The sequence below is a fragment of the Drosophila nasuta genome, chromosome 3 (assembly GCF_023558535.2).
Source record: "Drosophila nasuta strain 15112-1781.00 chromosome 3, ASM2355853v1, whole genome shotgun sequence".
Lineage (NCBI taxonomy): Eukaryota > Metazoa > Arthropoda > Insecta > Diptera > Drosophilidae > Drosophila > Drosophila nasuta.
Window position 1 is genome coordinate 53,571,319 of NC_083457.1, and position 13,421 is coordinate 53,584,739.

At 43.3% G+C, this 13,421-nt stretch overlaps 2 protein-coding genes across 2 annotated transcripts; both read left to right on the plus strand.

The window, feature by feature from the left end:
* The first annotated feature begins 83 nt into the window (after positions 1 to 83).
* On the plus strand, positions 84 to 2,310 carry LOC132789277 (gustatory receptor for sugar taste 61a). The gene is made up of 8 exons (XM_060797185.1): positions 84 to 303; positions 360 to 551; positions 615 to 809; positions 872 to 1,038; positions 1,095 to 1,217; positions 1,682 to 1,836; positions 1,893 to 2,145; positions 2,203 to 2,310. The coding sequence occupies exons 1-8, from the start codon at positions 84 to 86 to the stop codon at positions 2,290 to 2,292; spliced, it is 1,395 nt and encodes a 464-aa protein (XP_060653168.1). The 3' UTR covers positions 2,293 to 2,310.
* Positions 2,311 to 3,081: 771 nt separating this feature from the next.
* LOC132789269 (centrosomal protein Cep290) lies at positions 3,082 to 13,409 on the plus strand. Its single transcript, XM_060797176.1, has 13 exons — positions 3,082 to 3,528; positions 3,582 to 3,755; positions 3,810 to 4,226; positions 4,279 to 4,865; positions 4,923 to 5,161; positions 5,748 to 6,833; positions 6,888 to 7,041; positions 7,100 to 7,822; positions 7,875 to 8,519; positions 9,714 to 9,849; positions 9,907 to 10,943; positions 11,004 to 11,322; positions 13,131 to 13,409. Exons 1-13 carry the CDS (start codon positions 3,235 to 3,237, stop codon positions 13,314 to 13,316), a joined length of 5,997 nt encoding a protein of 1,998 aa, XP_060653159.1. The 5' UTR covers positions 3,082 to 3,234; the 3' UTR covers positions 13,317 to 13,409.
* Positions 13,410 to 13,421: the final 12 nt, after the last annotated feature.

The following is a 13,421-nucleotide window of genomic DNA, read 5'->3' on the forward strand; positions in this document are numbered from 1 at the left end:
AGAAATTTGCTGGTCACACTACAAAAGGGAAATTACTGTCGGTTGGAAAAGCAGTTATCAAGCGCAAGTTGTAAACAATAATTATGAATGGACAGCGGAAAAACACATTCTGGCTCTGTTGCAGCTTAGTCAACATGCGGAAAGCTGCAAGTACAGAATTCTTTCAGCCGAATTTCAACATTTTGCGGCAACTTCGACTAAAGCGGCGCCAGCAACGAGCTCTGGCAGCTCACAAAGTGCGTTGCAAGGACAATGCCAAGGATCTGGAGGAGTTGGACACGTTTCATCGTGCAATAAGACCTTGTAAATTAAAGTTGAACATGAATAGAGAAATTTCATTAATTTATTTACTTACACAGATCTTTGCTTGGCGCGTATCTTTGGCATGATGCCACTGGCAAATGTGATGAGTCCTCATGCTAAAGAAGTGAAATTTCATCTACGTTCCACAGGAATGTGTTTCTCAGCTGTATTCCTACTGCTTGGAGGGATAAAAACCATGAGAATTGCAGCCAAGATCTATCAAGGTGGCATCAATAGCAGAAGTTTGGGTAAAATGGAATTGATTATGCAATTAAAGATTATTAATTTCAACTTTATATTCCCATCTAAAGTTAGCTTGGTTTTCTACATCATGGGTTTGATAATCTGCTTGAATTTCATTTCGTTTGCTCGTTGTTGGCATCGTCTAATTGTGCCCTGGAATGAGATTGATATCATCATGTTGTTTCCTCCCTATTCGCCGACTAAAATAAGTTTGCGAGTCAAACTTTTCATTACTGGTTGTGTTTTTGGTTGCCTGACTTTAAGTGAGTTGCAAAAGCATTAAAATTGATTATTTTATTCAATGAATTTCACTTTTTTCCCACAGTTGAACATGGTTTGTATTATGCCTCAGCTTATACCAATTATCATATGCACATGTTGCACTGTCAGCCGAATGTTACCGAGATTTTATTCAGTGGTTATATGAAACGAGAGTTTGCGGACATATTTGAAATCCTGCCCTATAATCCTCTCTTTATATTCTATGCTTTCGTAAGTAAATTTTGATATTTAAATAATTCTGCATAGTCTATAATATTTGTCTTTAGTTTCTGACTGGCACCTTCAGTTTTATTTCCAATTTCTTGGACACTTTTATAATACTGATCAGCATGGCATTGGCTCAGCGATTTAAGCAATTTTCACATAGAGTGTTGAAGCTCAAAAACCGAGTAAGTTTTTCTAAATACGATTTCTAATTATTTTAGTATCAACAAAACCGAAAAAAGTAGTCTATATACCAAAATTTTAGAGTTATAGTGTCTCTGTTAGTGTCTGGGATTCAAATCTAGACACAAATGGATAATGATGATTTACATATTTTCTATAACAATAGCAAGAGAAAGGTTATCAAAAAAAAGTACATAATAATTTAAAGAATAATTTAATATAAAAATTGTTAGGACATACATTTCAAATATTTAGCATTTCAATGCTTTTAAACCTGAAAACTTTTATATAATAATAGCATATAGCAACATTGTCAAAAAGAGTATAGACTAAATTAGACTTTTTTGATTATATAGAATAATTTGTAGAGCAATAATGTAAGAGACTTATTATAAGAATTTGTAGAGCATTCATTTAAATTACTCAGCCTTTGAAAGCTTTCTACATACCCTATATTTCTTCACAGCAAGTTCCTGATGCCTTGTGGCATGAATTGCGTCAGCATCATATTCTGCTTTGCGAGCTGATGGATTTAGTTGACACGAATATGTCGAGTATTGTGCTCTTTTCCTGCTTGAACAACATTTACTTTATATGCAATCGTTTGCTTACAATTTTCACGTAAGTTTATCCATTGAAGTGCTCTTCAATCTCTTCTATATTTTATTTCCTTACAGCAAACTGCGGTATCCAGTGAATTATGCGTTCTTCTGGTTTAGTTTATTGTTCTTATTGGGTCGCACTTGTGCCGTCTTTTTGTATGCTTCACGCATACACGAGTTCTCGGAGCTGCCCCTGGAAGTGCTTTATATGGTGCCCAGCGATAACTGGACTGAGGAGGTGCAACGATTCACACATCAAATCAACAATCAGTTCATTGCACTCTCAGGATATCGACTTTATTATCTCACACGCAAGAGTTTCTTTGGAGTAAGTATTGTGAGCTCTTTAATAGAATTTGTTTAGGTAAAATATCTCTTTCTTCAGATGATGTCCACACTGGTTTATTATGAGTTCATGCTATTGCAATTGGATGCCAAGGATCAAAAGGGAGATCTGCCGGCGTTATGTGCATAAAAAATAAATATAAAAATTGAATTAAAAAACGAGTTATATTCAACAATTAAATTTATACCTCGCTACCAACGAAAACATAAAAGTCAAGGGATTTTTTGTGGTAGTCCTGGTTGTTAATAAAGCTCGTAAACTGTTGTCCTAATTGGGAAAGTGAAATATTATTTCAATTTTCGGGCTTTTGCGGCCAAGTGCAGCGGTTCACAGAGGGCGAGTCCACAAATTGGGGGGGTAACCGAAGTCGTTTGCCATTAGTTTCAATTATTTGGACATACCTAAAGCTGACAACTGTACAGCGATTGTTACGCCAACTCAACGAGTTGTCAGAGTGGAAGGAGTGGAGTTCGAGGACGATCAGGATGTCTTAAAATGAAATTTGAATGGTTTTTCAATTCGCGTTCGCTGCGCCTTTGACACTGACACTTTGCCAATTAACACTTTCCTGGTTACCTGCCATTTGTTTGTGCCCCAGGACATGAGCCAGCAATTATCCTGTCAGAAAACTTGCTGCACACACACGAAGTTGGTAGCAAAACAAAATGCCAACAAAAACAAAAAAAAAAATTGGGAATAAGGCCCAAAGGCAAAGGCAAAGGCAGGTCATTACCAGTCGCCGGTCGTCGAGTTTCACCCACCGTCGAGTTTCCGTTTTGTGTGCAGCACGTGAGTCAGTTCGGGAGACGCCACCCCTCAGCTGTAACTTGCAACTTGCCAGTTGAGAGCGAGTTTTTTTGTTGTTGTGAGTGAGTGAGCAACGTGTGCTGTCATGACAACGTGCGACAAAACAAACAAGCGAATGAAAAATATTCCGAAAAGCGAGCTCAATTTTTGCTGGCATTACGAAAATTTTCATTCGCTCAGAACGCAACGAACCGCCAAAAGGAACGCAAGTCGCCATCGCCAACGTTATTGCCACAAGTTGAAGGGGCATGCGACAGCAGCAGCATGGAGATACCGGATACAGTGTCGGTGCGAAGATTTCGCGAGTTCAGTCCACGACAGAAGCACGAGCTCTACGAAACGCTGCTCGAGCTGAGCGAAACGCTGGAGGAGCTGCCCAAGCGATCGCTGCGCAAGACGCTGGAACTCACGCTGGCTGTGCTGGAGTACAAAGGCGAGTTGGCACAGAAGCTGGAGTCGAGTGGCGAGCGACGCCTCCACGATGAGAACGAGAAGCTGAAGCGTATGGTGCAAAAGCTGGAGGATGAACGCGACAATCTGAAACAGAAAACAAAGGAGGTGAGTCAGCAAAGTTGAGACATTGATAAAACTATATGAAGTTAAACTTGCAGTTGAGTGAGGAGATCAATCGACAGCAGCAGCAGCTGAGGGAAGCGGCGCTGCAGGCGGAGGCAAGTGACAAGGACTCCTCGGATCCGCTGTCCGAGTTGGATAAACAGGAGCAGCTTCTGCACAACATCGATACCAAGAACAAGCACATCAAGCGGCTGCTGCGAGAAATTGACGTGAGTTTAAGCAACTAAAGTGTTTGGGAATCTTACTCAGCTTTCATTTTGTAGTCCCTGCAAAACCAGAACATTGTGCAGTCCAAGACAATAGCGCTCAATGAGCAGGAGCTGCAGCAGATCAAGACGCGGCTCGTGCAGATCTCACAGGACATCACACAAGTGGAACAGGAACGCAAATCTCTGCAGCAAACGATGCAGCAGCAGAGTCTGGAGGTGACACGCTTAGAAGGCAACGTCACTTTCCTCGAGGATGAACGCGAGAAGCAGGAGCTGGAGATGCGACAGTTTCTGGAGAAGCACGAGACGCAGGCGCTCAGCTGGCGAACGTCGTTGGAGCAAAAGGAGCAGGAGCTGCAGCAGATGCGTAAGCAACTGGAACACAATAAAATCACTGGCCACAACTTGATGTTGAGCAGCGCGAGCAGCAGCCAAAGCCAGCAGGACGAGGAGCAAACACGACTGCGTCATGTGAGTAGTAAATTTTCATTATAGAACTTCTCAATAATCAATCTTCCGACAGTTGCTGGAACTGCGCGAGCAACGCATTGAAACGTTGGAGGTCAAGCTCAAATCTGTAGCTGATGAAATGGCCAGTTCCACGAAGCTAATGAATCAGTTGTCTATGCAGCGCGAGACTTCATTGAATCCTCAAAAGCCACGCGCTTGCTGCCAGCTCATCGAGGAGCGTCTGCGTGCAGCGAATGCCAGAGCACAACAACTGGCCGAGCTGCTAGACAGCACCGAGCAGGACAATGTGCTCAAAGCGAAGCAGGCGCTGCATTCCCTCACAGCTCTCGAATCCTACAAGCGTGGCGAGGATGGCCTTGTGCCTGCGCTGCGTCGTTGCGCCGGCCTCGAGCAGAAGCTGAGCGACCGGGAGAAACAGTTGCGCAGCTACACACAAGAGCTGAATGCCATGCACGAACTGGCGCAAGAGAACGAAGTGCTGCGACGTCGTCTCAACATTCCCGACGACGTTGTGGTGCTTTCGAAGCAAGTGCGCGCCAAGCAGCGGAACAAGGATAAACAGATCGAACGCCTGACGCTCAAGTTGCGCACTTCCGAAGAGCTGCGACTGCAGCTGAAGCTGGAAAAAAGCGAGCTGAGGTGAGTGAAAGTTTAATAGTTTTCAAGAGTGGAATACTTACATTTTGTTTATGATAGACGAAAGTTGTTGGAGCGACAACCACTGCAGGAGGAATCAGTGCATCATCAGCAGCAGCAACCGAGTGAGATGGGTGAGGTTCCTTCGAGTGCGCCGCTGGAGAATTCACCGCGGCGTGGGCAGGGCGATGGCGCCGCCAGCTCCGAGCTGCAAACAAAATACGAAGATGTGCTGGCCGAGAATGAAACGCTGCGCATGGGCATGTATGAAATCCTCGAGAAGATGCGCGAGTACGATGGTGAGTCTGGGAAGAGCAGAAGATAGTATTTATAAATGGTAGATGGGTAGAAGATAGAAGAGCATTATAGTTCAGACCTAAATTATCGCATGTCATAAAATTAAATTTTAGAATGTGATTTTAGTTTTGTTAATTGCGAACTCGTGTTCATTTAGTATATGCCTAATCCAACGTAATCGGGTATATATTGCATTCTATAGTATATTTGGCATGTATTAGTATATCGACATGCTAAATATACCATTTAGTATATGATAATCTGGTATATAGTGCTTTCTATAGTGTAGTTAGCAAGTAGTAGTATATCGATATACCAAATATATAATTTGGTACATTTAAGTATTTTTACGGAATTTGCATATTTCAATTGAGCTGCTTAAACAAATAAATGAATTCCAAGTGTAGTATTAAACATTGAATGATGGGAAATATAATTATGACTATGTAAATTATACTAAAGATCATTAAAATCGTAAAGTATTCATGTAAAACTAACCTTTGCCACTATTTAGATGGGTACTCAGTCTTTGCTTGCCAATCAAAATCCACCGAAATCTTTTAACCCGTTGTCAACTATTTTTTACAGCCACTTCGGATCACATTACCATCGACTCTGAACTGCTGCGTCGCCTCATCGATGCGTTGCCCGGCGGAGCAGCGACGCCGCAGCGTCTACAGAGTCAGCTGCAGGAGCTGAAGGCCCGGGAGGAGGCGCTTTGCCAACTGCTGCAGCAGAATGTCAGCGAGTCGGAGACGGGCGAATTGTCCTCAGTGCACAGCATGCGCGATGTGTCCGAAATGCCCGACGAACAAATAGAGAGCAGCAGCAATGTCATCGACACAGCAACGCGACCAACAACTCCCAATGAGCTGAACGAGGCACTGCAGCTGCCCATCATCAGCGAGAACGGAGAACGGGAGGCGGAACAGCAACCAAGGCCAAGTTCAGCGGAGCTTGGTGAGCTCGTCATTCTGCGTAAACACTATGAGGAGATGCGTCTGCACATGGCTGCTGATGGCGACGAACTGATGCGCTACAATCTGGAGCTGCACGAGCAGCAGATGAGCCTGGAGCGGCAGCTGCAGGAGCAGAGTAGCTCCTATGGTTATATGCGTGCGGATTACGATCAATTGTTGACGCAGTTGAAGCAACAGGAGCTGCGCTACATTGAGGATATCGCAGGTATACAAAAGCAGTTGGAGCAGCAAAAATCCCAACTGGCTGCCAAGACGGAGCAGCTGACAACGCTGCAGCGAACGCAGCCTTGCACGGCGGAGGAGCGACAGCAGTTGGAGCAGCGTAATTCACGCTTGAGTATGCAGCTGGCGCAGGCGATGGAGCAGCTTCTGGGCGAGTTGAAGCTTCCGGATATTTGTGCGGATTATGGCATCATTGAGGACAACTATCAGCTGAGCTATGTGACCGCGCAGGAGTTTGAACAGCAGCGTCAGGAGTTGTCCACGTGGCGTCAGCAACAGGCGGAGTTGCAGCGGGAAAACAAGCAGCTGGAGGGGCTGCTTCAGGTTGCCAATGGACAGATACAGTCGCAGCAGAAACTGCTCAACGAGATCACCGACAATCACATCAATCTGCGGCATCTGGTGGCCGATCTTCAGAGCAGCTCTGGCGACAAGCTGCTGCTGGCCAAGATGCAGCGGGATCTGGATGCAGGTGAGTTACTCAAATCAAGTTACTTGATCAGTTAATAGTCACTGATATACTTAGCTAAAACGGAGACTGTGCGCTTGGAGCTGGCTCACAAGGATGTGCAGCAACATGTGGCGCAGCTGGAGACGCAACTGCAGGCAGCCGAGCAGCTGGCGATGGAGACTCAACAACAGTTTCAGCTAGAACGCAGCAGCAGCGACATCAAGCAGAAGTGAACTTAAAATCAACTCCTTCTATGTATATCCTTTAATCGATTGATTTCTCTTCAGATTCCTGCAGCGTTCGCTGTTCACGCTCAAGGAGAAATATGCCAAATTCACGCCCTTGATCTTCCTCAACAACTTTGTCTTCGCTTATCAAAAGTTCCACAAATCCCAACAGCAATTGCAGCCACAAGAATCCAGCGACAACTCCACGCTTGTGGAGCAAGTGTTGCAAGCAGTGCATAGTAAGTTGTCGCCACATGAGGAGAACTCACAGCAGCTCATCAAGTTGATTAAATCCGAGACGCAAACGAAGCTTCTCGAGCAGCGCTGCGAGAGTTTGCAGTTGAGGCAAATTGAGTTGCAGCAGGAGCTGAGTGAACTGCGTCTGCAACATGCCACAGACTCCGAACATTGGCAGACGATCCAAGCATTGTTTGGACATGCGTCAGCGGAGGAGTCCAAGGAGACAAAGGTGGATGTGGCCACCAATACAATAGGCGCAGCTCCAGTTCCAGCGATGCGTCGCACTGCGCAGCTGATCGACAAGCAATCGTCGCCCATAGGTTCGCCTAGTAGAAGATTGTCCAGTCAAGATATGGGTATACAGACGGAGCAGGCAGCTGCAGTGCAGCTCATGGAGACGGCTGTGCAGACAAATGGCAGCCAAGTGGAGAAGCAACCACAACAGCAGCAACAGCCGCAACAACAACAACAGCAGCATCAAGCTGTGCAGACAGCGCAGGAACAGCTCACAAATGATCTAGAGCTGCAACAGTTGAAAGCAGCGTAAGTTCTTGAGAGGATTAACTATATTGATATACTCACACTTCTTCTCCAGTCTTCAGGCAGCCAACGTGCGCATCGATGAGCTAACGCAGCAACTGGAAACTTCCATTCCTCCTCCCAATCCATCCAGTGAGTCCGACAGTCAGCACAGCGGCGTTGTGGAGAAAACAATTCTCTCCTTCCACACTCTACTCCTCGAGAAGGATCAGTCCATACAAAAGTATCAGGATCTGCTGCAAACGGAGAGAGAACAAAATCAACAACTGATCACCAAGCAATCCGCAGAGAATGAAACCCTAAAAGCCACAGTCAACAATCTCAACTTTAATATCAAGACCAAGGATCAGGAAATATTAGAGTTGAAGTCCAAGCTAGAGTTGCAAAAGACACCGGATCGTGTAACCGTGCCTTCTACGGACAATTCTCTAAACGAATTGACGGATGAGAGAATCGAGGAAATGTTCGAGCACAGCTCAACCGATCGAAGTCCAGAGCGGCAACAGGAACAGGAAGAGGTGGAACAGGATTTGGCTGTAGGTGAAGATGAAGTGGCTGGCGAAGAGGAAAAGCAGGATACCGAAGAGCTCAAAGAGCTGCCCACGCTGCACAAACAGATCAAGGAGCTCAAGGACAAGCTCATCTATTGTGAACAGAATCTGGTAACGCGTGAGGAGGAAGTGGATATCTTGAAGGAAAAGTAAGTAGAAAGCATATCTAAAATTACAATTTTTATACCCGCTACCCATAGGGTAGAAGGGTATTATAACTTTGTGCCGGCAGGAAATGTATGTAACAGGTAGAAGGAGGCATCTCCGACCCTATAAAGTATATATATTCTTGATCAGCGTCAACAGCCGAGACGATCTAGCCATGTCCGTCTGTCCATCTGTCCGTATGAACACCTAGATCTCAGAGACTATAAGAGATAAGATAAGAGAGCTATAATTTTTTTTCGGCAGCATTTGTTATGTTTGCACGCAGATCAAGTTTATTTCAAATTTTTGCCACCCCCACTTCCGCCCCCGCAAATCAAAAAAATCGAATAACAAGCCTAATTTAAAAGCTAGAGTTGCAAATATTGGTATATACAATAATTACTGTAGTAGTTATGATTCCTGAAAATTTGGTTACGATCAGATAAAAATTGTGGAAGTTATTAAAGAAATACTTTTGTATGGACAAAAACGCCTACTTAATATGGGTCTTAGTTGCTTTGGCCGACAATCTGGCACATTGTGCCGTATATTTTGAAAATTATACCGCAATATTTTGCCTTTATTAAAAATGGGTAGCGGGTATCTCACAGTCGAGCACACTCGACTGTAACTTTCTTACTTGTTAGTTAGTGGAAAAGAAGTATCAGGTTAAAGATCATCTAATATAGAAATCATTGAATTGAAGCAGCATCAAAGCTCATTATATTGAACTCTTAGTACAACTTGTGGTAAATAGGCATTAAAGGAAGCTTCAAAGTATATTAAAATGAAGCTTTTGACGAAATTTGATGTTTATAAAAATATTCAGGCATCTATTGAATATTTTAAGTCTTTAGTGAATATATCGGCATTTAAATTGAAGACGTTTTCGAGTTCATTAAAATGTACTAAACTAACTATGTTAAAAAATGCAATTTAATTGAAGAAGCTCCAATATCTATTAAAATTTAAGAAAATCCATTCAATCTGATACTTTGTAAGTTTTTTTTAAAGAACTAAAAACTTTCTTACATAATTGAAAAATACTCTCTTAAATTTCAAAAGAATCTAAAGAATATTAAATAAGGATTTGACTTTTTGAGGTATTCAGCTTTAAATCTTCTTTTAAGCTTTCTACCGTTCAAATTTTAAAGCTTCTGAAGACACAGATTCAATAATAAAAGTTTTACTTACAGATTAAAGCTCTATCAGGATCGTGAAAAGTGCGCGGAGAGCAGCAGCAGCAATCCCGAGCTGGAGCAGCTGCGAGTCTTCCTGGAGGAAAAGGACAAGCACATACGTGATCTAATGGACACACTCAAGAACTTCCATGTAGTTATAGCTCAACTTTACTCCTGAACTTCACCTAATCATCTCTTATTCCCGCAGGACGATCAGCAGCGTTACATCAACGACACCTCCAACTACTCAGCAGAGCAGATTGCTAAGCTGGCAGCCGATCTCAATCGCACCGAGGCCACCAACAAGATCTATCACACACAAATGGAGGCACTGCGTCGTCAGTTGACTAATGTCACTCAACGCGAGAAGCAAGCTCGAGATTTGAGTCAATCGCTGCGCCAACAGTTGCTCAAACGTCCCGTGGTATCCATAAAAACTGAGCTGAATGCACGCGTCAAGAACGAGAATCTGCAGAAGCGAATACAGCAGCTGGAACTGGATCTGGATGAGTCAAGGGCGCAACTGCAACGCCAGCAGACGCTGCTAGAGGCGAAGCGAACGCGCAGTGCCAACGAAGTGGGACTTTGGGAGAAGCAAAAGCGCTGGCAGCAGCAAGCGGAGAAGCTCAAGTTGAAGCTGGACGAGACCGAGCTGGCGCTGGAAAAGACTCGCACACTGCTCCAAGCAGCACGCACCACGATCGCGAGACTGGAGAAGGACAAGCATATGCTGGAGAACAAACTGGGCAGAGGAGGGGCGACTGGTTCAGCAAATGCAACAGCCTCAAGTGGCAATCATGCGAATGCACTGAAATGCTGTCGTGCTCCGTCCTGTCCCAATCTCCAGCATGTAGGTGCGGCCAAGTTTACGCCTTCGCCCTCGGAGAGTCCCGAGACGTACACGACGGGTCCAAGCAGCGAGTGCAGCTCGCCGGCTCATCATCAATCACAGCCAAGTGCGGGACATCATCACAGCTTCTATGAGCAGGGACAGTCGGAGTTGATTGAGGCGCTCAAGGCGCGCATTGAGATGCAGCAGCGGAAAATTATTGCTATGGAGCTGGAGGGACGAGGCACAAATGCACTGACCACGGAGCTGGAGAAGCTACAGGAACGTTGCCAGGCGATTGAGGCGCAGAATATACGTTTGGAGGCACGCAATCTCCAGCTGCAGCTGGACACGGATTTGCTGCGTCAGGGCGACAGCAGCGATCGCTTGCACAAGCGTATCAAGCACCTGGAAGAGTAAGTGCAGCATTGCTAAGATTACTTGCCTATTACTCATTATCATTACCTGGTTTGCAGCTATATATTGGCACTCAAGGAGGAAATGGCGCGTACTGAATCCCGTCGAGAATTGTGCAAATGCAGTGGCCTCAAGGTGAACACACATCAAGGACAATCCGCTGAGCACACGATTCTCTCACTGCGCAATCTCGTAGAGAAGTTGCGTTCGGAAAACAAGTTCCTCAAAGATGGCAGACTTTCCAGCGAGTCACGCAGCTCTACGGATTCGCTGCCTGCGTCTGCGGAATTAACGCGACTGCAGCAACTTCATGCTGAGGCTTTGGAAAAGATTTCAACGCTGCAGCAAGATCTGAAGCAACGCAGCGGAAGTGGCAAGGTAAAAATCTTATACTAACTTAACTACACTAAGCAGAAAAAGTCTGCGTACAAACTTAACGCGCAACTTTGATGTTAAATAAAAATAGTTGTATTGAAGATATTGGCTTCATTTTTTTTTTTTTAAATTAACAACATATCTATTATGAAAAATTATAACCAGTCTCCAATTATTTCCATCAGCAACTTTTTTAATTAAAATCAAAAAACAAAAAATACACCTGTTTTCGAATCAGAAAAAGTCTGCGTACAAACTTAAATTAGTTTAAAAAAAAGCCATTTATTAATAAAATATTACAAAAATTAGTACGAGGTAGGATAAATAGGAAGGTTTATTGTGCCAATCAAGCGTTTTGGCATTGATTAAACCAATTTTTGGTGAATTCTGGTGGTATTTCGATCCACTCATCCAAAATTGCTCCCGAGGGAGGAAACCGTTCGTCAAACTGGACCAAAAAGGGAAATCTCAGCGGGAAATTGTCGAATTTGTTTTTAAAACGCATTCTATGATTAAAAAAGTCCAAAAAAAATTGGAATCAAACCGGCACAGTTCAATCAAAGCCACATTCTGGTCGGCCTCCAAAGCTGACCGATCGAGAAGAGCGGGAGATTTTGATGTCGGTGAGGCGTAATCCTGGGTCAACTGCCGCAAAAATTGGTCAGTACATAAAGGAGAACTATAAGAAGGATTTACATGATAAAACAATCCGAAAAATTTCCGAAAAATTTCCAAAAAGTATGACTTTCATGCCTGTGTTGCTCACGCTGCCACCACCGTACTTAACTGCTGGCGCAAGGTTATGCACATCAAGGGCTGTGCCAGGTTTGCGCCACTCAAATTTTCGCCCTTTTATGTCAAATTGCTCCAATAATTGAAAATAACTTTGTTCCAAAAGGCTAAAGGCTCTTGGATGCATTTCAAAGCGCTTCGCTTTACTGACGGGTGATATGAGAATCTTCTTCAGCGCAACACAGGCATGAAAGTCATACTTTTGGAAATTTTTCGGAAATTTTTCGGATTGTTTTATCATGTAAATCCTTCTTATAGTTCTCCTTTATGTACTGACCAATTTTTGCGGCAGTTGACCCAGGATTACGCCTCACCGACATCAAAATCTCCCGCTCTTCTCGATCGGTCAGCTTTGGAGGCCGACCAGAATGTGGCTTTGATTGAACTGTGCCGGTTTGATTCCAATTTTTTTGGACTTTTTTAATCATAGAATGCGTTTTAAAAACAAATTCGACAATTTCCCGCTGAGATTTCCCTTTTTGGTCCAGTTTGACGAACGGTTTCCTCCCTCGGGAGCAATTTTGGATGAGTGGATCGAAATACCACCAGAATTCACCAAAATTGGTTTAATCAATGCCAAAACGCTTGATTGGCACAATAAACCTTCCTATTTATCCTACCTCGTACTAATTTTTGTAATATTTTATTAATAAATGGCTTTTTTTTAAACTAATTTAAGTTTGTACGCAGACTTTTTCTGATTCGAAAACAGGTGTATTTTTGGTTTTTTGATTTTAATTAAAAAAGTTGCTGATGGAAATAATTGGAGACTGGTTATAATTTTTCATAATAGATATGTTGTTAATTTAAAAAAAAAATGAAGCCAATATCTTCAATACAACTATTTTTATTTAACATCAAAGTTGCGCGTTAAGTTTGTACGCAGACTTTTTCTGCTTAGTGTATATCTGTATGATATTATTTCCTTAAAACAGAACCAGAATTACATAGAATTAGAATTAGATATTTATTCTAATTTGAATCATAAGTAATAAGAAACTTATAACTTTACCTATTAGCAACCGGAAGAGCTGAAGTACATCAAGGAGCAACTGCAGAAGAAAACGCAATTGTTGCAAAAGGCAAAAGTTTTGTTGACACGCGCGGCTGCCAAGGAGAAAATGCTGCGTGAACAAATCTCGGTGTGGAAACGCAAATGCTCTGAATTGCAGAATGTTCCTGTCATCGATGAAATTAGTGAATAATCTTAGTTTTAAGCTAAATGTTGTACATTATTACATTTCATATATACAGAAAAAAGAAACGGACGCGCAAAACGGTTAAATTAGAATTTAGTGTATTTGTGTTGC

Bases quoted from the DNA above. Each gene is read 5' to 3' on its own strand.
- LOC132789277 (XM_060797185.1), top strand. From the start codon at position 84: ATGAATGGACAGCGGAAAAACACATTCTGGCTCTGTTGCAGCTTAGTC. The intron at 304-359 runs GTAAATTAAAGT...TTACTTACACAG, and splicing joins TCATCGTGCAATAAGACCTT to ATCTTTGCTTGGCGCGTATC. The intron at 810-871 runs GTGAGTTGCAAA...TTTTTCCCACAG, and splicing joins TTTTGGTTGCCTGACTTTAA to TTGAACATGGTTTGTATTAT.
- LOC132789269 (XM_060797176.1), top strand. From the start codon at position 3,235: ATGGAGATACCGGATACAGTGTCGGTGCGAAGATTTCGCGAGTTCAGT. The intron at 3,756-3,809 runs GTGAGTTTAAGC...TTCATTTTGTAG, and splicing joins GGCTGCTGCGAGAAATTGAC to TCCCTGCAAAACCAGAACAT. The intron at 5,162-5,747 runs GTGAGTCTGGGA...TATTTTTTACAG, and splicing joins GAAGATGCGCGAGTACGATG to CCACTTCGGATCACATTACC.